General features: G+C 44.3%; 1 protein-coding gene across 5 annotated transcripts in view; it reads right to left on the reverse strand.

Moving 5' to 3' along the window:
* The window catches only part of BRD8 (bromodomain containing 8), a 1,405,947-nt gene extending 1,384,743 nt beyond the window's left edge, over window positions 1–21,204 (reverse strand). For 4 of the 5 annotated variants that reach the window (XM_069651557.1, XM_069651555.1, XM_069651554.1 and 1 more), the window contains exon 1: window positions 21,117–21,204. In XM_069651557.1, coding sequence (XP_069507658.1) covers window positions 21,117–21,201 — 85 coding nt within the window. In that variant the 5' untranslated portion in view covers window positions 21,202–21,204. Of the gene's footprint in view, window positions 1–20,861; window positions 20,977–21,116 lie in introns of those variants that run through there. The other variant, XM_069651556.1, reaches the window with a different exon arrangement.
* Between the last annotated feature and the right edge of the window lie 3,775 nt (window positions 21,205–24,979).

Here is a 24,979-nt window from a genome sequence, read left to right on the forward strand (position 1 = left end):
AAGCCATCCCACAGCCACAGACCGCGCACGTAACACTTCCTATTAGCCAACCAGGCACACAACAGACAGAGATGTATATAGACGGGAATGATGGGACGGCAACATTGGCTTCGATATATGACTTTCGTAGAAGCAACGAAAGACAGGTAGTGTTGGAATGCATGGGTGAATATTTGGTGGAGAAATGGAAACAGCTAATTGGGAAATTACCACCGCAGCGATTGTTAGATTTGAATGCATTAGCACGCTGTAGGGAGAGGGATGAAGTGAGAGAACATGAGTATAGACTTTTTGAGCTTAGAGATGAATTAGATAACGATTATGTCAAAACATTTACTGCACCTGTCAAAGTGTTTACTAGACCTGCGTACAGGAGTAGGGAAGTCGGGAGACCTGGGAAGGGGGAAAAAGGGTCGCATAATAAACGGCAGCAGTTACCATCGCCGGGGCAGAAGGAGATGGTGAACGAATTATCGTTGCTAAAACAGGTGGGGGCAGACTTGAAGGAATGTCTAATTGGAACACAGGTACTATTGCAGCAAGTAACAGGACATAATATAGGGCGAGGCAACGCACAAGGAAGGAGTAGTTCGAATATGCATGGGGGAACAGTGGGGCCGAATCAGTGTGCATATTGTAAAGAGGAAGGACATTGGCGAGCGCAATGCCCGCATCTACAGAATAGAAATGGGTCTGGTCAGAGGGGACAGCATAGAGGACACCCAGGAGCGAATGGACCAAATAGGAATAGTATGCAGCAGCATCATAATAACAGAGGTACTCAAAACCAAGGCCAAAACCAAAATGCCCCAAACCACAATCAGGGACAGCAAAATCAGCAATATGGAAATCAGAGTGGGGGAAATAGAGGGAAGAGTGGAAATGTTTACGATACACAGCCAAACACGTATTACAGTAATAGTAATGATTACACATCGGACGATGTGTTATTTCCATAATAGGACAGCCCAGGACAGGGGTCGGAACCAGTGTCTATTCCCGTGAATCAGAGAGGACCCTACGTAGGAATGAGAGTCGGGAATGAGGAGCACCGCTTTCTTGTAGATACAGGAGCACAGAAGTGTTCAATAGACCACCACTTGGTTCCGAATACACCACTGTCAGGGCAAAAGAATATTTCCGTAGGGTTCACAGGTACACCAGTCATAAACCCAGTGTCCAAACCAGTCCCAGTTACCATAGGACCATTTACCGAACAATGTCCTTTCCTTCTAACAGAAAATTGTGGAGAATATTTGTTGGGATTAAATTTGTTGAAAAAACTAGGTTCTGTTATACATTGCACGGCAGACGGAGTGTTTCTAACGATATGGCCACACGGTGCCCCGGTGTCAGAATTCATGTCTGAAGCGTTACCAGGGGAACTAAGTAAAGTACCAACCTGTATATGGGCAATGCATGACAACGATGTGGGATGTTTAAAGATAGAGCCAGTAAAGATTATTTTGAAAGAAGGTGTTACCCTACCGCGAATACCCCAATACAAAATTTCAGTTGAAGGTGAGAAAGGATTGAAGAGTATTGTTACCGATTTGGTGAAATTAGGAGTAATAGGGGTAATAGAGGAAATCACAGGCAGTACATGCAACAGCCTGATTCTTCCGGTTTATAAAAAAGGAGGTAATGAGGTACCATACCGTTTCATAATTGATCTACGCGCATTGAATAAGGTAGTAGATCCGCAATTTCCTCTAGTGCCAGACGTCACTACAATATTGACAATGATACCTGTTTCAGCAGAATATTTTAGTATAATAGATTTGAAAAACGCATTCTTTAGTATTCCAGTGGACAAGGACAGTAGATATTTGTTCGCGTTCATATTAGGAGGACGATCATTTACATTTACGCGGATTCTGCAAGGTTATACGGAAAGTCCAAGTATTTACAGTAGAGCATTAAAAGAACAGCTAGACATGCTGGAATTACCCATGGGTTGTGTACTTTTGCAATACATAGACAATTTATTGCTAGCTGCAGACACAGAGGAGATTTGTAAAGAAAGCACTGTATTATTACTGTCACACCTAGCGGCACATGGCCATAAAGCTAGTTTGAAGAAATTTCAGTATAATCGAAAGGAGGTGGCTTATTCGGGCTATCTACTTTCGAAAGGAGGGAGAAGACTAACGCCAGAACACATAGAAAGTATTTCTTGTATGCCTATTCCAAAGACACAAAAAGGAGTCAGAGCCATAATAGGCATGGCTTCATATTGCCGACAATGGATTGGTAATTTTGCGTTAATTGTGAAACCATTAGTGAATTTAACTAGAAAAGATGCGGTTATGCCTTTGCAGTGGGATGAGGAATGTCAGAGAGCATTTGATGGATTGAAAACTGCATTATGCTCGGCTCCAGTTTTGGGTACGCCGAACTATGAGAACATTTTTAGACTATTTGTGTGTGAAAGTGAAGGATATGCATTGGCGGTTTTGACACAGGAACAAGGTGGAAGAAATAGGCCGTGCGGCAATTTTTCTTCTGCGCTGGACCCTGTAGCGCGCGCACTACCACGATGTTTGCGATCTGTCGCGGCGGCTGCTGCGTCAGTGAAACAAACGGAAGGGATGGTATTGGGGCACACTTTTATTCTGATGGTGCCACATGTCATAGACGTTCTATTAAATAGGACACAGACGCAACACCTCACCTCTGCTACATTGACAAGATATGAGATTATCTTGTTCGCGCCCCATATCCAAATTATGAGGTGTAGCGCTTTGAATCCTGCAGAATTAATGCCACTAACCATAAAAGAAATTGGGAAGAATGAATCACCCCCCCACAACTGCTTAATGGTCACTGAGGAAGAAACCAAGGGAAGAGTTGATTTAAGTGATATTCCACAGAAAGAGCCGGATGGAGAGTTATTTTGTGACGGCTCAGGTTTTAAATTACCAGATGGCACGACAACTGCCGCATACGCTATCACTACCCTAGAGAGTGTTGTAGAAAGTAAAAGAATCCCCTATAATTCAGCACAAGCCGCAGAAATAATAGCACTGACCAGTGCCTGCGAGATTTCTGAAAATTTGAATGTGAATATGTATACTGATAGTCAGTATGCTTTTGGAGTGGTTCATAACTTTGGTCGACTCTGGGCTGAGAGAGGGTTTCTGACATCACATGGTGCCAGAATTCAACATGGCCCTTTGATTGTACGATTGCTGTCTGCACTCACGTTTCCAAAGCGCCTAGAAATAGTGAAATGCGAGGCACATAAAAAAGTAACATGCAAAATAGGAGAGGGAAACGCGTTTGCAGACAGAATTGCGAAACAAACTGCCACTGATTTGAATACCAAGATGATGACGGTTCAGACAGAGGAAGTACCCTGTAAAATAGAAGATGGAGTTGCGACTGTCAAAGAAATGCAGGCCAAGGCTACTGCCGATGAAATACAGGGATGGGCAGAGGGATCTGCTGAGTTGGATTTGGAGGGTTGTTGGGTGGACAAGGGAACTAGAAACTGGATGTTGCCAAATTCGTATGTGACTGCAATGGTCACAATGGCCCACAGCCCTACGCACATCTGTGTTAAGAAAATGATACAGCACCTTTCTACAGTATGGCAGAATGTAAACATAATAAATAATGCAGAGAGGTTGGTGCAGAACTGTATCACGTGTTTACAACACAATGTAGGAATGGGAACAGTGACTCCAACAGGCAGTTTTGGCCTGCCCTCCATGCCGTTTGCGGTAGTTCATTTTGATTTCATAGAGATGGAGAGGTGCCAAAACTTAAAATACGTCTTGGTGGTGATCTGTGCATTCAGTAAGTGGGTGGAGGCATATCCTTTGAAAGATTGCACAGCAATGAGTACGGAAAAAGTAATGTTGAAGGAGTATTTTTCCAGATTTGGCTTGCCCCGGGTCCTATGGTCTGATAATGGACCGCATTTTGTGGGTGCAGTGGTATTACAGATATGTGCTGGTCTCCAGATTGATAAGAGATTCCATAGTTCAAGGCATCCGAGTTCTGCCGGTCTTGTGGAGAGGCACAACGGGATTCTTAAATCAAAGATTAGCAATATTTGTGCGGGAAGCAAGTTGAGTTGGGTGGATGCATTACCAATAGCACTATTATGCATGCGTACATCTGTACAGGCTAAAACTGGGCTCTCCCCGTACGAAATCGTAATGGGGAGGCTGGCAAATGTTTGGTGCGCACCTCAGCCAAAACGACTTAGTGAGATAGAACTTCCTGTGCTTAGTACTTATTGTGGCTTTTTAATGCAGAAATTGCGTTTGATTCATCAGCAGGTGCAGGAGGCATTACCAGTAAGGTACACCGGTCCCGGGCACGCGCTGTAGCCAGGAGACTGGGTGCTGCTAAAAAACTTTGAAAGAAAGTCATCATTAGCACCCAGGTGGCGCGGGCCCCATCAAGTACTTTTGGCGACTACGGGTGGATGGAAGGAAGTCGTGGATCCATGCCACCCATGCCAAAAAGATTCCAACTGCACTGAAAGTCTTGCCTGACACTGATGACCGGAAAGAGACAGCGGTCCCAGAAACGAACGAAACTGTTACCAGTGAGCAGCCACCTAATCTGCCAAAACGAGAAGTGAAACTCGAAACAAAGCCTGAGACGATTGCCAAAAAGGGGGAAGGGCAAAGAGTGCCCAAACGTTGCCCAGCAGAATCGACATCACTGCTGACCGACGTGAAATCTGCCTTGCAGATACCAGCAAAACCAAATTGTGTACCCCTTTGGCGCCCACCAGCATTTGCCAGCACGCCAAAAAATGGATCTGCATCATTGTCGCTGCGCACACCAGCACCTGCAGTAGCGCCACAGGCTGACTTCAAGCCTGAATCTGAAAGTGCACCAGCACTGTTCACGGATCATACGATACCAGGAGCAAGGCGATACAACCTGTGGCCTCGGAAGACAAAGTGATCCGCAGTCTTTTTTGGTGTTTATTTCAACCTCCGGTTCAGCTCATGGACGGAGAAGGAACCAGGGGTGTAGAGGAGAGAAGCGTGAGAATTGTGCAAATCGGACAATTCAAGACTCGCGGCTCCTCGGTGCGATCATAAAAAGTACATGTGTCCGGAACCAGAGCAGACAAGCTGGGCACACATGGTACCATGGCAAGTGAGATAACTGATTAACAGTACATGTGTCCGGAACCAGAGCGGACAAGCTGGGCGCACAGGATACTGAGGCGATAACTGATCAAAGGTCCTCTGAGCAGTATAAGAAGGGACAAGTGATCTCGCCTAAAAACAAATAATCGAATCCAGGCTAAAAAGGACAGGCAAAACTGAACTGTGACAATTCCATTGAACTTATTAACATCAGAGCAAGCGCGACGAAAAAAGACATCCACAACGAGCTGTGATAAAAAATGAAGAAGGACGACGAGAAACATGCCGGGACCGGTTCCAGCCTCCTCCTGCACCGCCACCGCTGAGAATGAGTTTAAGAAAAACGCATGGTAAAACCAAATTGTATGCTTGCACGAACGATAATAATGTGCTTTATGAGCGTGGTAGCACCAATATCGACAGCCCTAATATTATGGTGGGTAGAAACAATACACCCATTAGAAATGTTTTTACCAATAATTAATATATCCACTACTGAAAGCCCGGTTCAGGTGATCACTTATACCCTACCCCAATGGAAGAAAAGCATAGGGAAGGTTTTGGAAATGACACCTTACTGCTGATAATGAACATGACACATGCAATCCTGAAGAAAACAAACTGCTGGGTATGTGCCCATTTACCACAGCATGCCGGAAAAGGAATAGGGTGGTATGTGCAGCCATTACCATTAAGTTCTGCATGTAGTGCATCTTTAGGTGCAATGTTCTATGGGAAATGGAATGAGAGTAATACGGGTCAATTAGACAGAACCAACATGAATGAGTTTGAGGAGATAATAATGAAGCCTGTGGGTTGTTCCATTTTCCATAAAGCACAAGTAATAGGCCCAGAGCCCACGAGGAAAAGTACACGGAAGATAACAAGACAAAATAGACGAGATAGATTGTCCCCGCCAGAAAAAAACATCTGTAATGATGTTTCGTGTAAGAACAGAAGGGGACAAAGATGCAATTCCCCCATCTTACACGGTGAATTATAGCCCAAGAACTGTCCCTTTTTGTCTAAAAAAGAAAGGCTCTTTCTCAGTCGGAACATATACTGGTTGAATGAATACAGTGGTACTAAAATGGGAAATAGAACCAGTATACGTAGGTGATCCAGTTTATTTTATATGTGGAGAGAAAGCATACCCTTGGTTGCCCAGAAACTGGGGAGGTACATGTTACCTAGTGCTACTGTTCCCAGGAGTATTCCTCTTGGAAACAGCAGCCATGGCCAGATTATCCAGAACTAGAGTCAAAAGGACCGACAAAGGTGTTTCAATAGCAACTGATGTAGCGAAATCATTCATTCCATTCTTAGGACAGATAGTGAACTCCTATAATATAAGGCAACTGTCCAGAATCCTAAAGAATACAATAAACACAACAGATATATTATTTGACATGACGTTGGAAGAAAGAGGAATAAGGTTAATGACGCTGCAAAATAGAATGGCTCTCGATTTAATCCTGGTTGATCGTGGGGGAATTTGCAAAATAGTGGGATCAGCATGTTGCGTTTATGTCGATGACTATTCCCCCACGATCTTTGAAGCAATAAAGAAAATGCACGTTCTAAACTCTGAACTCCCCACGGGAGAAGGGAGCTGGGGAATAGGATCTTGGTTTTGGGGACTACTACGATCTTGGGGATGGAAGTTGATCTCAATATTAGTAGTGGTGTTCGGAATATTCCTAACGTGCTGTTGTTGTATACATTGTTTACCCATAGTTTGCGCAGAGGTAACTGAGGGATGTACGGAAGGATGCATGCATATGATAACAAAGAAAAAACAACCTCATGATCGAACTAGCCCAGACCCAAATGAGATGAGAGCAGTAAAAGAGTTGATGGCAATAGATATTGATGAAGACAATGATGTCCACGATAGCATGCAAGACTCAGACATAAGTACTTCAGATTCATCATTACTAGAGGAGGTTTCAATAAATAGATGAGACGTTTGGCATATGGCCAAAGGAGGGTTTGTCAGTCTAGAAATACAGATACCTCTACTTTGAGACCGCAAACGCATTTTGGTGGCCGTGGACCAACAGTCTCATGCACGATACGACAGAATATAGGTTTTCGAGTTTGCCAATGAACTGCCATTTTGATATAGCAAGAATCGCCATTTTGTTTTCTAACCATTGTTCATTGCTTTCTGTTCCTATTGCTTCGCAGTATATTTTCCACTTACACTGCTCGACTGTGGAACATTGTTGTCTGTATGTGAAAAGGACAAGGCCGCAGGGCCGTGAGGATAACAAGAGTTCGCTGAAACACAAACGTAGGCAGCGCCAGGAAGAATGCCCGGCTCCCTCCCGAATGTAGCCTTGAAGCAGAGCTGCAGGGCATTTAATCATTTCACAGCTGCCAGCCAGTCTCGTTATATGGTAGAATATGTTAGAATAATACCGCTAAAGGCTTGAATTATGCTGTTCTAACGGCCCCCCTTTGCTGAGCCCGCTAGAGCATGTCGGCTCCCAGGACGCGAATAGCACGTGATAGATAGCAAGGTCCGGAATGCAACCCCCCCCCGTATGTAGTTCGCTTCCAAGAACAGAAGCGCCAGGTTCTATTCAATAACCGAAAGATGCCTTGGCACTCACAAATTGCAAATTGTTACCAGAATAGATGTTTGAAGGTGTCATAGTGGTCGGAGATGTCCATCATCACACCAAGTTCAAGGAAACCCAATAAAGGGGGGTTTTAAACATGTCATAGCTGATTGTTTGATAAGCATTTTGTATATATGTAACTGATGTACGTAATTCACTCTCTTCCGTCCCTCGAGGTCTAGAGGTACACGTCGCGGGCGTGAGACTGAGTTGGCCAACTGAGACTTTTGCTTTGCAATAAAACCCTAGCTTTGGGAATACAACCTTGTGTCTGGCGTCTCTATCGTGTGGGGTGACCCGCCTTGTTTCCATAGACGTCAGGATCCCCTAGGGGCCCCTTTGACACCAACCCAATTCCATTTTAGTTGGTAAACAAGGTGCAGTATACGGAATGCATAGCAATCTCTTTAGAATCCTATTTTCCTTTTGATCAAGTGCCTTAATTGGGCAAAAGCCTCATAAATCAGAACCATATACTGCAGCAGCCACAGCCTGGCATCTATAAACCTCCAGGATGCTCAAAATTGCTTGCCGCCCACATCATTAGAGAAGTTTATAACTCCCTCACCTTTACATGTTAGGGTCAATATGCTGCTTCCCAAATGAAGTTTCCAGTTAACAGTTTTATCTATACAAGTTTCCAGATACACAAATTAATCAACCATCTCAATGCACCTGCCATTTACTATGGGCTTAGGTTGTGGACCACTTTGCTCTTGGCGGTTGGCATACCATAACTTTTGCTTTTGATATATTTATCTTTAGGCCCCTTTCTTCCGATAATGATGCAAAACTAGTGACGATGTTTTAAGGCCAACACAGTGTTTGAGATTACAATGGCATTATCTGATTGCAACCAACTTAACTCCTCCCAGTTTAGGGGCATCAGCATCTAGATTGATCATACTTTCTGTTAGGGAGTTGTGCAAATGTCCCCCTGTGGTAGGACTAGAGAAGACTCACTCTTAGATGTACAGGTTTCCAATTCTTAGATTTCGCCTGAACTACCCAAATGTTTTAGTAGCAATCGCTGAGCAATAGCTAGAGCAAAGTTCTATGAAAAAGTTTTCTTGTTTGCAGGCAAGTACAATAGTTTAAAAAGCTAGGCCCAATGGGTTGTTGACCCCAAGGGGACCTACAGTGCCCAGAGGAGGGGTGCAAGTAGCCATCCTGGTGCACTAAATCACACAGCAAGACCAAGGTAAGTACCAAGGCTTGTCACAGCACCTTTTCGATGGAGAATTTGCTGCAGCAGGTCAGGCCACCAGGTGAGGCGACAGTTGTCCCTGGTTTGGGTTTTCTTGTCCTGGAAGGATGAAGAAGGTCCTTTGGAGGGAGGAGCCGGATGCAGTCGAGCAGTGGGACGCCCAGCAGTGGATTTCCGCAGCACAGGTGTGTTGGAGCCTTTCATAAACTTGGGATGCAGATTGGTTATCGTGCAGTGGAGTTTGCACCCTTTCTCAGGCCTCGTCTCGGTTGAGGGGACATCCAGAGCGGGATCAAGTCACTGGAGGTGCAGAAGAATGCCTACCAAGTTACAGACGAAACCAACATTTGATAGACATTGCACCACAAAATGGCACAGGACCCTGGGTATTGGTGAATTGCAGGCTGTGGAGGTCACAGCTCTTCCGGGGATGGCTCAAATTGGAGTTCGTCTTGCGACTGGTTGATCACACTAGACCTGGGGAGAAAGTCAGCCTTTTCGGGACTTCCCGGTCCTCCAGAGATTGATGTCAGGATACAGCGGTTACTCAGCTGGCACTGGCGGTTGCTGAAAGTGGCTGCAGGCGTCCTTTGTCATCTTCTTCTTTGGATATTCAGTCCAGTGGTCGACTGAGGTTTAGTTCCAAGAGCCTCGTCTTTTATGGTGAAGAACTGACTAAGCCCATCAATCATACCACAAGCCTCTCTTGCAACTCTGGGGGAGGGCTGTCCAGGACAGCCAGTCTCCCAGTTGGAACTGGTTCCAAGCAGGCACACTTTGTAAAACAAAGACCAGGCGAGTTCCGCACTCCTCTCCCATTTCCTGTCCTTTCAGGCACACTGAGGGCCTTGGCAGGCTTTCCAAGGGAAACCATCCAAAGACAAAAGACTCATCGAGACCACCCCCACCCAGCTAGGTAGAAGGCTTCACAAAGGACAAGTCATCAAGAGATGACGAGAAGAAAGTTCAGCCACCATTTTAAAGGAATGGTGTACCCTGTGTTCCCGGTTGTAGCTGCGAAGACAGCCTGCAACACAAGTTCACTCAAATATCCACTGCCACCAGCCACTCAGATAACTTGCCACTGTTACCAGAAGGTTACAGAATAGGTGGAAAAAGGGATACATTGTGTCCCCTCAGCACTCCATATAAGGTGGGGTGGGTGGATTCCACAAAATGAAACTGATCCCCTTGCCCTTATAACAGAATGTTATCACAGAAAGGTCAAATGGGAAGCTCAAGGAGCTTCCCAGCAACACTGCACAGAAAGTGCTGTGTGCTGCAGTAAGAAATTACAGATGCCCTAAAGTTGGAGAAAAGTATAACTCCAAAAGAGAGTATCCAACAGAGATACAAAAGGTTCCCTCATATAGACTAAAAGCCTGAGTGAGTGTGGGAAAAGGGTCCCACTCCCCATGCAGAGTCAGATGAAAAAAACAAGATGTCCAGAAAAAAAGTGCTGAGAGAATTTTACACAAAAAGGAATGCTACTCTAACATTTTCAATAAACCATTTATGTACAAGCGGGTGGATAGAGCTCATTCCTGTCACATATCCATATGGATATTAAAAGAGTCTGTTCATTCTCTGTCTCTAAACCCATTTACTACCACAAAGTTACCCGTATGTATTTAATGAGAACATATTTACATAAAATGTAATATAATCTAAAAAAAAAACAAAAGCTGCTTTGTTATTGTTCCGAGAAATCCCACTGAGGAAAGGCAACAACATTCAACAGCATATAAACACAAGAAAGATCAAATGCTGGAGAAGATGATATAATGATAAAAGAATTGCAGCAAAGGTTGTAGGTGTACTGTTATAAAAGGTTTGCAAGTAGGTTAGTTTTGTGATATAATAGTTTCATTGAGACAGTGGGTGGGTACTCCAATGTAAAGTGGTATTGTGCACCACACTTCTGCCATTTTGGCAGCCTCTTGAGGCATGTTTCTGCTGTAACGGGTGGGTTAAAAGAGGTAATGGGAGAGGCAGGTGAGAACTTGTGAGTTGCTGAGGGGTACATGTTGGAAGTACCAGAGTCCTGTGTGTTGGTATGATCCTATGTGGTTTGTGGTAGTGTATATTTTATCCGGACCTGGGGCACCCAAGAAACTTTAACTGCAAGTGCTGGGATGCCTGGAGAGCAACCGGTCTTGGAGGAGGAAGGGGTATGTGACACAGATGAAGAAGTTGAAAGCTGCCCACTGAACTCTCAGTGAGTCTGCTTACTGGTGGTGCTACAGGGGTATAGCTGAAGTGTCCATGTGTGTCAATGTATGTGGTGTCAATATGATAGATTGGAAGCTGGGTATGATGGTGGGGGTGAGGCAGAGGTAGTTGTAGAGGCTCTTAAGAAGTCCTGTTGTTTGGAGTTCATAGTCCAGACTGACTGGGTAGGGTTTCAGTCTGCCATCGATCGGGCTAACTACAAAGGTCCTACAGTGTTAATATTAGTTGGGAGGCTGGCTTCTTGGTTTCAACTTATAATTATTGGGTGATGGTGGTTCAAGAGGGACTGTGTTATCTGTACGCTGTGATGGCAGATTAGAACAACCTAGTAGGGTCTGTTTTAGGATAGGACACATGCAAGAGTAAGGCATGAATGGAAGAGATGGCTTGAATTCCTGTTTTCTAGCGTGGAGAGAACACGATAAAGACAGAGTAGGTGGCAGTGCTATCTGTGCTTTGGACCTTATGGTGCCAGTTTAATGCATGGGCTGCATTGAGGGTGGTAGAAATAACTACAAAAGGACTCCACTAAGCGTATACGAATCATGATTTATGGACTGCAAAGAAGGCAGAACATCTTGTAATACAAGGCTGCAGTTAGGGCAGAGGGTATTAAATCAATGGTTACAGTGAGACGGTGAGCTCGAACGTACTGATACATGAGCTTCACTGAAAGCAGTGGGCATTCACATCTCTTAAGTTTACGATGCGCGCGAAAACCAGACAATCCCACTTTTTTCTTGGAAAGCTGGGATTTGTGCTCCAAAATGTAAAATGGAAAGGAGAAAACTAAAGTCCCAGAATTCCAAATAAAAAAGAGACTGAATGGCTCTTTTGTGCAATGAATTAGGAGACATGAGAGCTCCAAGCATTGCAAAACAGTGTTATCTTAAGGGCAAGGGGTATCATGATATAAGATGGAAATGAGTATCATGATAGAAGGGGTAGACCGAAGACATTAGTTATTTGGAAAGCAGGGCAGTGATGGCACTGGATATCTTTAATTGAAGAATCCACCTAGAAGGACTATAAAAGAGCTACAATAATGTCAGAGAGAATCAGAATACAAGAATGCACCGAGAGAAGTCAGTATTGAGATATATGGAGATATATGGTCCTAACTGAGGGCAGTAGCTATCGTGTTACATGGCCCACACAAAAAGTTGTAAAAAAAAGTAATGTATGGCGCGTGCTTTAAGTGGGGTCAAGGGGGGTGTAAGAAGGGTCTGTGGTCTAAATAATGGGTATAGCCTGAAGAACGCTGGTCATGCCTTAAAGAGGGGCAGGTGTCTAGGCAAGGACGGCCTGCCCTGAAACAATACATCACGAGAACCTGCATGTATTTTGATTCACTCATTATGGTCTCACTTGGCCTTGCTTGTATCCAGTCTGCATATTGTAAATAATCTCTCTTTGGCTCGGTTTGTCCGGTGGTGATAGTGTGTGGTCCAAATATACTTTAACATTAACAATATACAAACAATTAATTCAGTGAGTTAACCACTCAAACACTGTAAGCACATCTCTTTTGAGAAAGGGAGTAGGGGAATCAACAATATGGGCTCCTTGCTCCTTTGCATTAAATCAAAGAACATTCAAATGAGCAAATATTTTTATATACATACATTTTAAGTACATAATGCACAATTGACTTGGAGCCGATTTCATTTGTCACAACGCTCACTCTAACAATAAAATGTTTGCAAACCATGAGCCATACATACCTATATGTAATTGCTCCAGTGTTTGTATGTGAGACTTGGGCTTTATTGCGTGAGCGCAGAACAACTTTTAATTCCTCTAAACTTGTTCAATGCAATGTAAATGATAGCTGGTTGCCGCTTTCACGCTGCTAACAAGCACCAAATGTGTTCCCTTCACCGTTCGTAAATGGTCCTCGTGTGCGCTTTCACGCTCCCAACGAGCCAAAACACATTCCTTTCACTGTTTGTAAATGATCATTGTTTGCACTTTTACTCTAAGGGCCCTAAATGTTTATTTTCACAGCTTGTAAATCGTTGCCCCTTCGCGCTTTCAGACGCCTAACAGGCGTGCAACGGTGACATTGTTTCGATGCTTATTTGTTTTGGGCAGTGAGCGAGCTCCAACTCCTAAGGTATTTGTGGAGACTGCTGGGTCTCGGCCCTGGCCCACTTGAAACCCTGTGTATGGGTTACATCAAGGCCCGGTATATACAAAGATGTAAGGCTGCACCAAAGGAAGTGGAACCCTCACACAAGGGCGAACTGAGAGATTCTTCAATTATCATTTGTGCCCCGCTCAGGGACCCTCATCTTCAATGAGCATGTAATGTAATAAGACTTTTATGTCATTCATTCACGTTACGTCATTTTCAATCATTTGTATGGCGTAGAGGAGGGGCGAAATGGAACGTACGTTTCAGCCACCACTCTTCCTCTCCTACAAATGCTCCAACATTCGCGCCAGCATGGATTTTCATGCTGGTGATCCCTATGGGGTCCACCAGCTTAATGCAACAGCACAAAACCATGTGGGTCTCATAGGGATCCATTGTAAACGCTGCCTGCCATGCTTGCATGTCAGGCAGGGTTATATTGTAGTTGTGAACACTGCTTACCATTCGGTTTAATTGTGAGCGCCGCAAGTAAATGCTGCCAGGCAGCGTTTACTCACTTTGCATGGCAGAGTGCAAAAGGGCAGGTCAAAAGGCAGCGTACACACGTTTCTCCCCTGCACTTTTGCATCTGCTGTGCAAGTGATGAATATTCAGCGGCATGGAGACGCCTACGTGTATGTCAACACGTAATGGCTCCCACTGCCAAATGACACTTATCACCAACATGAGCTCTAGGATGTTGTGAAATTAGAGCACTTATGAAGACAGTGGGTATCTCATACACCACAGTTGCAGAAGGAACATCAGCGGAGACATTCATCAAACTGGTAAACAAAAGCAACAAAACAGGATCCCCCCACGGATCCCTGCCCCCCAGACATATACAAATCAATCCACACACAAGGAACACCCATGGATTACTGCATAAACCTCTTCAACCACTCAATCTCAACAGCGAAAGTGGCACAATCCTTCAAATCAGCATACATCAAGCCGCTCCCCAAGGACACAGCAGGAAACATTGAGGACCTCTCCAATTACATACCTATCTCCAACATGTCGAACCCAGCAAAACTACTCGAAACATACATCTATAGAATAGCCCAAGAATTCATAGAAGAACACCACATATTGGACCAGGCAAAACTAGGTTTCAGACCGATGAGGGGAACGGACACAGCACTTCTCTCAATCTGGGATGCTCTAAAGGCGAACGCAGACTCAGACAAAAGCACCGCTCTGATACGTCTAGATCTCTCTGCAGCATTCGACACAGTTTACCAAGACATCCTCATCAGGAGATTGGAAGAAATTGGAATCCCCGATCTAGACTTACTATGGATTTAATCCTTCCTAACAAACAGAACAGAAACCATATGGATCAAACCTTTCAAATCCAATTCAAGAGAATCCACCTGTGGAGTACCACAAGGATCATCCTTCTCCCCGTTATTATTCAACATTTTTATTTTTATATTGTGCACATAGTCACATAAAAGGACTTTTTACACATTCTTCATACAAATTAAATAACAATTAAAAGGAAGGAAAGAGAATCAATAGTTCAACATGAATTGCATAGCTATTTCTCTAACATGAAACTAAAAAAGAAAAACATAAAAAGGTTAAAACATGTCAACTAAATTGATATTACAATGAGAATCTAAAATGCAACTGGAAGATTATTACTAGTTTGGTACAATATGAGCAATTACAGTGAGATTTTTATGAAATTCAACTCGTTTAGTTATTTAAGCAAAGCAATAGACAGTGGCATCTCCTTCCCAGATGAAATCCTATACCAGAAGTCCTGTGCATAGAGCCAAACTGGATCATGGACAAAAGAAGAGAAATACTTTTCTCTGATAGTGAGAGTGAAAGAGCATGACATAATCAAGTGTCTCAGATCTTGGACCAACCCTTCAACACACAATGTACATTCCCCCGCAGAGGGGTCTAATTTTAACCATATCTGCTGTGTTTCGCTAGTTTTAATGAGATCGAGACGAAAACGCAGCGACTCCGCTTTCAGACAGGGTTCGGAAAACGTCTTATGTATGGAAGAACATCTTTACTAGATTGTTCGCAGAGTAAAAGTTTTACTGTTCCTTATATTACTAATCAATGCTCGAGTACTTATCGAATCTGTTTGCATCAGTGCACGCTTAACCTTATCAGGGTTTTCTATTAAGATAGAATTAGAGCATTCACAATTGGATAAGATTAATTCTGCTTCATAAAGCAGACTTTTCAAATAAGAGTTCTTGTATGCAAAGAGATAGTCATGGATATCCTCGTACAACAAGTGTTCTTTAGGAATGAGGATTAATCTATAGAAGGCGAGAACCTTCCAGTTGTAATACGATTTCTGGGGGTTCAAACCCAACTCATATCGCAACTTTGAGATAGTTAGGGAGGAGGGCAAAGATCGTACCTTTTTCCACAAAAATCCTTCTTGCCTGTCCCCATTAATGTTTTTTGCGCAGGGGTTACACTATATGCCGTATAAGTTGGATGGAATTATCTTACCCTTCTAATAATTAATAAGCAGAATAAGAAAGAATCTACAGGAATGGAGCAGTTTTTTCATTTGGCACATAAATTGATGTCATTTTTTCTAAAGTTCCTCTTTCAAGTCCTGTATTGGATGTTTTGAGCTTCTAGTCAATCCCAGATATTTTGCACTTTTCTCCAGTGGAATGACTTTGTTATCAAGAGACCAAGAAGGGTTAGATTTACTTTTGAGTTGTTTACCAAACATAATTATGTTTGATTTATTAGGATTGATAACCAAGTCATTCTCTTTGGCGTACTCCTCTATAGCAGTTATTAGCCGCTGAAGACCTATGCGAGTACTGTCGATCAGTGCTATATCATCAGCGTATGATAGAAAAAACAACTTAAACTTGTCTATGAAGGGAGAAACAAGAGTTGAGTTTTCTAAGAAAGACAGTAAATCTGCAAGGTATAAATTGAAAAGAAGAGCAGCCAAGAGACATCCCTGCCTTACCCCTTTGGCTGTAGGTATCGATGCAGTCAAATCACCTGCTAGATTACTTCTAACCTGAATTGATGTATGCTCATGAAGCGCGATAATAATTGGCAGCAGGCCCATCAGCATATGCCATGATTTTAGTTTAGTCAAAGGTTTTGACCTTTTAATAAGGTGAAACGCCTTTGACAAGTCAATTAAGGCAATATAGGTTGGTGATGAAATTGTTGTTTGAGATTGGGCTTTGAGAATTTTAATCGTCAATCCATTCAAGATGGTTGATAACCATTTGCGAAAACCTACCTGGAATTTAGAAAGAATAGGATTACTAGTAGCCCAATTTTGAAGATCTTGCAGAACCTGGCAAAAATCTTACTATCGCCATCCATTAAGGCTCTTGGCTGATCGGTCTCAAATTGGTCTCCTTTTTTATAAATTGGGATTACTATGGCTTTTTTCTATGGCGTGGGTATGATTTGGGAGTCAATAATTGTCTGAAAGAGTTTACTAAGAATGGTAGTCCAGTTGTAAGGTTCAGAGGTGAAAATGTAATTGGTTAATTGTCATACGTACGAGGTCCTAATGCACCTGCTGCATATATGGGGGAAGGACATGGCATCTGCTTTGGCGCCTGCAATAACGTGTCCATCGGCACCATTAGGGCACTACGTTTCCCAGCAGGGCCGGCACTTTGTACGTTCATGGAATGCTTGTCTCCTGCGTTTCATGCCTCATTCTGGATTGTGCTTCCTACAGAGGCCACGCCCCCCAAACGCTGTTGCTCCTAAACCGTTCTTACGGCGAGCAGCGTTTTGTTCCTTGAATCTCTCTATTTGGTTACCTGGTATCTGGATTTTTGCCTGCCTTTGACCCCCTCTTTGGATACTGTTTTTGACTTGACGCTACAGTGATCTAACCCTGCACGTACTTCTGACCTCGGACTGCTAATGGACTGTTTCTGGACGCCCCCTGTGTTTTTGCTTCCCAGCCATCTTCGTTTAACTCTCTGAACCTTCCGGAGACCACCCAGCTCCTCCGCACACAGTAATTTGAGCGTTTCCACCTTTCCTGCTCTCAGGTATGAGCGCCTTGCTAAGGACGCTTTGCTATACGGTGAGGCATTTCTCTGCACGAGCTACCTTTTGCCTGTGAAGGATCCTACTGCTAGTGTTCTGTTGCTTTGCTATTCCTGACTGCACTGCCCTTACCTTTCCTGGACGCTCTGCTGAATAGGAAGGGTGGTGTTTATTTGGAATTTTTTTTCGAATTTTCTTTTTTTTGGGGGGGGGTTACCCCCAGACCCCCATCCGTTTAATTATTTTAATATTCCCCAAGACACACACCAAATTAATTTAATTTTTAACCCCCAAAAAAAACCCGCAATGAAAAGCCCGTCGATGAAATGACGTTATACCGTTTATTTTTCCTTGCTACTCCTGGTTGCATTGCCCTTACTTTCCTGGACGCTCTGCTGAATACGAAGGGTGGTGCCCTGTACTTTAATGTGCCTGGACTCAGACCCTCTGGTTGGACTCATGTGGATTGCTTCTTGTCATCCCCTGGTTGCGCCCTCGTTCCACCCGGGTTAGGGATTTCCCAGTCCTTCATAAAGTACTACAGTGGTGCCATTTCCCTTCTAGACACTTCCAGCCTGGATTAGGATCACTGACTCCCTTTGCATCCTGTGTTCTAACGCAAGTAGGTGTACCACCACTCAAGGGATCATCACAGGTAAGCTTGTGGGTATTGGAGAAGAGGGAGAGTGACGTCTTTAGCCATCATAGCCATCATAGAAAAATGGTATGTAATCATTGCCTTGTTTTCCTCCCTTTAGCTCTGCTGTGCATCTCGCCTTTTTGCCTGAGCCCTTGGCCTGACAGGTTTTACTACCCTGCAAGCCGTGCTCTCAGGAAGAAAGTCTATTTTCTTCAGAGGTGGAGGGTCTGCGTGGGTTTCCGAACCACCAGTAGACCCAACGGAGCACGACATTAATCCATTAGGGCCAGCTGCACGAGATTTAGATACTTTCTGATTATTAGTAAAATATCTTCTACAATATTTAGCGTCCATGCAATATTACAGTCTACATGTGTAATCGCAGTTGTATTTAAAGTGGAATTATCTCTAAAATAAGTCTCCCACATAGCTGCTGGAATAATAGTGGTTTGTCGAGCTGTTTCAGACGAGTTTTTATGATTAATTAAAGCCCAAACGTTTTTTGTTTACATTTGGTAAGAGGATTGAGATCATACACTGACCATCATGGATGTTGCATAGAATTCTATGACCCTGAGACCAATTTTTGTAATTGTTTTTCAATTTGATCCTTGCCACAGAATAGGAGTCTGGAGTCAAATGCTCTGCTTTTAAATCTCGTAACTTTTGATTAAGAAGTTTTTTTTTGCATAAGTAATTTCATCAAAAGTATGGACATGAATTTTTATTTTTTTCTCTGCCATCGCAGTGGGGGGATTTAAATGTCTTATAAATTCAATAAAAGTACCCAGAGCACAAAGCATGTCAAAGTCACATTCACTTCTATACTGTACTGTGAAGTCTAGTTTGTTATTTGACTTACAACCTCTATTTCCAAAGCGAGTAATGCGATAACCTTTTGTATTAACATCCAGTTTTGCATCATATTTAGTTTCAGATACTTGAGAAACAACAGAAAATGCAGTTTGCAAGGCATTGTGGTCACTATGCAACATAGGAACTACATTAAACTGTGGGCAATGTTGAAACATTACAGGGCTTGTAATCAGATAGTCTATTATGGAGGTGAACATCACATTGGTGACGAGGGCGGGCCCTCTCCCCACCCTATCACGGCACAGTATTGGAGTAGCTGCCCGTAAACAAGGGGCAGCGCTGCCACCCCCCACTGCCGGCACAGAAAACAAATGAGCAGCCGGGAAGGGAGGCGCGGCTGCCGCAGCCACCGAGCGCCACAGAACACAACAGCCGACCAGCTGCAGAACACACCCCAACCAGGCCGGCAAGAGTGGCTGGTACTGCGCAGATGACGGGTGAAAAGGCAGCTGCACCCCTGGCAGAGGGACACGACTGTCGGGAGCTCCAACGAGCCGCATATCAGCGCAACAGCACCACCTACCAACTCCCCTCACCACTGCAAACGTGTGACAGTGCCCGCTCCCTTCCCCCTCTTTCCCCTAGCACTTGCCCACCCCCTCCCTTTGGGCATTCCACTCTCCCTCTACACCCCTGCACTTACCACCTTGTCTGCAATGTAGGGTTGTCACAAGGCCAATATAACCGTTTTTGTTGTTATACATTCTTTTGTATGCCTCTCACACCCCCACTTGCCTTGTTGCGCCTGGAAACACTTGTGTATAGGCGATACAAATGTCCAATAAATATTTTGCCCCCCAGGGCCTGGACAAAGCTCTAACAGAAGAGTGTCCTGCATTTATAATGGATCTGCAGGTTTTTTTGTGCTGTGTATGTGTTAAAAATGCCATCTGCCACAAATGAACAACAGAGTGGGGGGGGGATGTGGGAGCGGGGGGTAGTTGTTGGGGTGTAAATTACCCAGTATGTAACCACATGCACTACAGCCTCCTTCAAATGCACTACCACGTCTAAAGTGTCCTGTGAAACCATTTTGTAGAGTTGGCCTCTCTAACAGTATTGCAATAAATCGTGCATGTGGAGCTATCACAAGCAGATACGAAATATAGATGTGGCGGCCACTCCTTAGGTCCCATAAGTCCCACCTACGGGCCCACCCCCAAAGTCCCACCAAGTAAGTCCCCTGTCTGAGCCTGTCCGAGCATGGACCAGTTTTGGGACCCCTTGCTGCGCACAAAACCCACATTGCTGCTCTAACCTGGTCCTCATCATATGCCCTGGCCCAGGATTTCCCAGTACGACTCTACATAAGTGCATCCCCCTGCTCTGTCGGCAACATGCACCCGACTCTGACTTCCTCTAATATTCTCCCTTTCTACCTCTATAATGGCCTCTTAGAGAACTGGAATCCATTGGACTTTTCTACTTGCCTACTCTGCATTTCACCCCTCTATTACTGATTTGCAAAAAGAAAATGAAAATAATGTGTCAATTGTTAGCACTTATACTACATTGCTTGCTGCCTTAAAATCGTATTGGTGCGTGCACCCCTGCAATTGCATGCTGCCTTAAAATCGTATTGGTGTATTAACATCAAAAATTCGATTTTGGACTGCTTTGCTCCACCCCCTTGTCTGTCCCCTTCTTTAACCCTCCCTACACCGCACCCCCATGTTACGTTAGACTGCAAAATCCGTGTTGACCTACTTTGCTTTTCTCCCTGTTTTTATGATGATGGCACTTGCACAGTTGCACTTTCACCTGGTAGTATGTATTATTCAGAAAGTTCAAGGCCTCTGAATAACTGTAACCTGTTCCCATGTCCCCTCTCACTGCCGTGAGCATTTTGTAGCACTTGTTTTGTGCATAGGCGCTTTACAAAGAAAACATTACAATAACATATTCCCCATTAGTAATGATTACTACGGTACGGTGCACGACTCGAGTCGCGACCATAATTAGAAGGGAAATAGAGAAAGGGTTGCTATCGAACCGATTGAGTCCGTCTTCTCTTGCATGGTCCTTTCTGGCCGCGCCCGCTTTATTATCGGCGCTCTGTATGTAATACTGTTTTCTTCGCGCTCTATGGTGTTTATGTCTGGAGTGTGGGCTCTACCCCGACCACGCGTGGCATGAACTGTTCTCCATATGAGGGTTTGGTGGCTCCTTTCAAATACATCTTATATTAATATCACCCTTTTGATACCACCCAGCCAATACGTCCTATCGCCGGTGTTCGGGTACTTACTCCCGCTTCCCGTCGCCATCTTAGCTCCAGCCTTTCTTGCGAGGAATGCTGGGAAGTGTAGTTCGACTGACATATCAATTGCCATTGTCCAACATGGAACGTGCGGGGAGTCTGACCGGAAACGAAGTAATGTCAGCACGTGGCATTATGGGACTTGTGGTTCTGAGAATCGACTTAGTCTTTTGGGGGAATCATGTTAGTTGATAGAGCACTTTCGGTGCTCTGTTGTGAGACGCTGACCTTTGACCAGCAACTGCAGCATTGAGGCCATACCGTCCTACATTCAGTCCTGTAAATGAAAACAAATATTCACAAAGTGTTCCAACATAAGGGGCGGGGCTATGGACGGAGTCATGCCTGGCAAGTGACAGGCAGGCCTCTAACAATTGTAGAAAATACAGGAGCGAAGTAACATGTTATGTTTAGGAGGGGTGTCTTGACGTGCACACATAATACATACTTGCCAACATTCTGTGACCAAAAAGCTGTAGAATTTTTCAAGTTTGAAAAATAATAATTCCCATAACAATATCATCACAGGAAAATACAAAACATACAAACAGCACAACATGGAAAGATGTTGCAATGTTAAACATGTATAATTCTGAATGCTAACACCAATTTGTCGGCAGATGCTGTGTGATGGTGTTACCTCTGCCACTTGCTTTCATTGCTAGTTCACCTAAGGGTTGTACTAGCAAGAGTGCAGGACAGAGTCACGCAGCTGTCAGGTCAGTCGATTGGTCTGAGCCCAATCAAAGTAATCACCTACTAGCCCACTGTACAGACAGACTAATGCTTTGCATGCTTTGTCCTGGGCTGGTCTCAAGCAGTATGCCTTAGAATCACATAAATTACTTGCCACTGTAAAAAGCAGTAGGATCTGTCACTGAAATCTGCAGGCGGTAGGGCTGCTTCAAAAGCAGTAGCCTACTGCCTAAATCTGTAGGGTTGGCAAGTATGATAATAAACCAACCCAGGGCTCTTATGAATCCCATGGCCATGTGTGGGAAAGCCACCACCCAGTCGTGTGTTTTCTTGGAATTCTGAGAACTGTAGTTTTAAATTTCGAATGGGAAGACAAAACTACAAGTCACAGAATCCAAAGGGGGGAAAACAACATTGGAGGGCCGCCATCTCGCATGGTCATTGAGAGCTGCTCTGACAATCTAGTTGATTAAAACCAGTTCCACTATAGCGTTATTTTCCCACTCGTGAACAGCAACCTATAATCACCAGCATGCAGCTTCATGCTCCAATTACTTACTGGGACTCTTCATTACTCCTAGCCCTATTCTATGTCAAGACCGGAGGCTCCGATTATGCTTCTCCTCCAAATTTACTAATCAGCAGCAAAGAATAACCAATAAAACATGAAACACAAAACTCAATAAAACCTACAATAACCATGGTTTTTAAGTCTTTATAGTTCTGTTCTTATTGGTCCTCAAACTGACCACGTGACATTCTTAACCAATCAACATGTTCCTAGTCCATAAATCACCCTGTACTTCTACTATTCCTCCTCTTTCTTTGCTGCTCCGCAGCGAACTAAGTGACCCTTTCATGACTTTTATGTATGTGTGATTACTGAGTGTTTTTTTTACTAGGCATACTTGCACGCACAGGCGCACACTATCAGGAGTGTTTGGCGGAGCATATCCGCATCAGTTTAGAGTCTTTGAAGTTGCGGTTGTGACGGGGCTGGTGCTCCGGCGACCGCAACTCCAAAGAACAAACACAGAGGGCACTGCGGTCACGGAAGGGAGAGCGCGACGGGACAGCATAGTTCTGCGGCTCTCTCTCCTCATTCCACGACCGTTAGAGGAGTATTTCAGTCACATTATACGAGCGCTGATATATTCCCTACTTACAGCTTGACAGCTACGTTCTATTTAGTTTCGCTTTCAAAGCGCAACGTTCCATCAAGATCGCGTTCCATCAAAGAACACAGCGCCCTGCAGGCCACAATAAGGTACCGCAATAATAATACGTGTACAGTTCCAAGTAAAACCTGTTATTACACGGCCATGGTAGTGGCCGTGTAGTTATGGTTAAGTTGCTGTTTCCATAGGAAGAGCACTTTTTGGGCGGTTTATAACTTCGCTCCCCCTGGACGAATCCTCACCAAACTTTGCAAAAAAAGTATATGGGCCACTCTGTTTGGAGATGTTTGGTTCAGGGGGGCAAAAGTTATAGGGGAGGGGTCCCAAAACGTCTTTTTTTCACATAGACTGAATGGGAGAAAAACTTTGCGCACGGCTACAGGTCAAACCGCTGGATGGATTTTGACGCAATCTGCGGCAGGTACAGGGGCTTGGTAAAGAAAGCGTGCTTTAGTAAATTTGGTGACCATACGTGCAGTATTTTTCTTTATAATTATCAAAAAGTAGGTCTGAAAAAATTAGTGATATCAATGTCCGCTCCGCGGTCACACTTCCCTGTTCGAACAAGATACCGATTGGCTAAGGGGCTGGCGTCATGACCGCGGACATGCAACGTCTCTGCCCATTGGCTGCTGCGAGACATGTTCTGCGTCAGATTGTTTGGATGCGCCCGACATCTTCGATCCGCCGAAAGCGGAGCAACAACTAGCGTACACATGCTCTATTCATGAAACTCTTTTGCTGTGTCACAGAGCATTGGGAAAGGTTCAGACAGTAAGACATGGGTGATCAATGCATTTGTTCTGGGGGTCGGTCTTCATGATGTAATTTCTATGGACACCTTGTACGCACAGTAAATGTGGGATGCAATAACGATAGCACTTCAGTCCATGCAGTGGACAGGAAACTTGTAACTGTTGAAAGCACACGCGTAGTGGTAGGAAACATTGAAATTGACAACATGCCGTGAATGCATTATTTTTTCAGATGACTACTATTATATTTATTAGTACGCCACCATGGGTGTCAAATGCTACAGTGGTTGTGGCCAGGGCCTAGAGTCTTGGATGCATGGCCGTCGGCCGAAGGCCTAACTTCCAAGACTGTAGGCCCTGGCCACAACCACCGCCGCATGTGCCACCCATGCATACACCCGGCAAGTTGTGGTGAGTGCGTGCAGTCTTGGGTGCATGGCCAAAGGCCATGCACCCAACAACAAAGTGCTAAGTACTAGACGTGGAAGCCACTGCACACCCATCCCATGTAATATCTACGGACATCCAGCTAGGAGTGAAGCCTCTGGCCAGAAGCACTGAAGGATAACACACCTATAGAATAACCTCCACTACCACACATCACTGAGGTGGTTGTGGGGAGAACCTGCACTCTTGGGTGCATGGCCAAAGGCATGGCCAAAGGCCATGCACCCAATAATACACTTATACCTTCTTAATGACGTATGTTCTATGGCCTCCTTGTACGCACAGAAAATGAGGGGTCAAATAAGGCCAGTATTTCACGGGGGAGTTGTTACAGTTGTAAGGACACATATGGCGTTAGGGAATATTGAAATTGACACCATGCCGTAATTGCTATACTTTTTCCTAAGTTATTACAGTTGTAAGGACACGTGTGGTGATAGGGAACATTGAAATTGACACCATGCCATAATTGCAATACTTTTTCCTATGGTTATTGAATTCATTAGTACGCCAACATGGGTGGCACATGCTACGGTGGTTGTGGCCAGGGCCTAGAGTCTTGGATGCATAGCCGTCAGCCGAAGGCCGACGGCCTTACTTCCAAAACTGTAGGACCTGGACACAACCACCATAGCATGTGCCACCCATGCATACACCCGTAGTATTGCGTTTCGATGGCCAAGTTGTGTGGAGTGATCTTCTTAATGACGTATGTTGTATGGCCTCCTTGTATGCACAGAAAATGAGGGGTCCAATAAGGCCAGTATTTCAGCCC

Source organism: Ambystoma mexicanum, chromosome 3p (genome assembly GCF_040938575.1).
Source record: "Ambystoma mexicanum isolate Mex_15411 chromosome 3p, UKY_AmexF1_1, whole genome shotgun sequence".
Classification (NCBI taxonomy): domain Eukaryota; kingdom Metazoa; phylum Chordata; class Amphibia; order Caudata; family Ambystomatidae; genus Ambystoma; species Ambystoma mexicanum.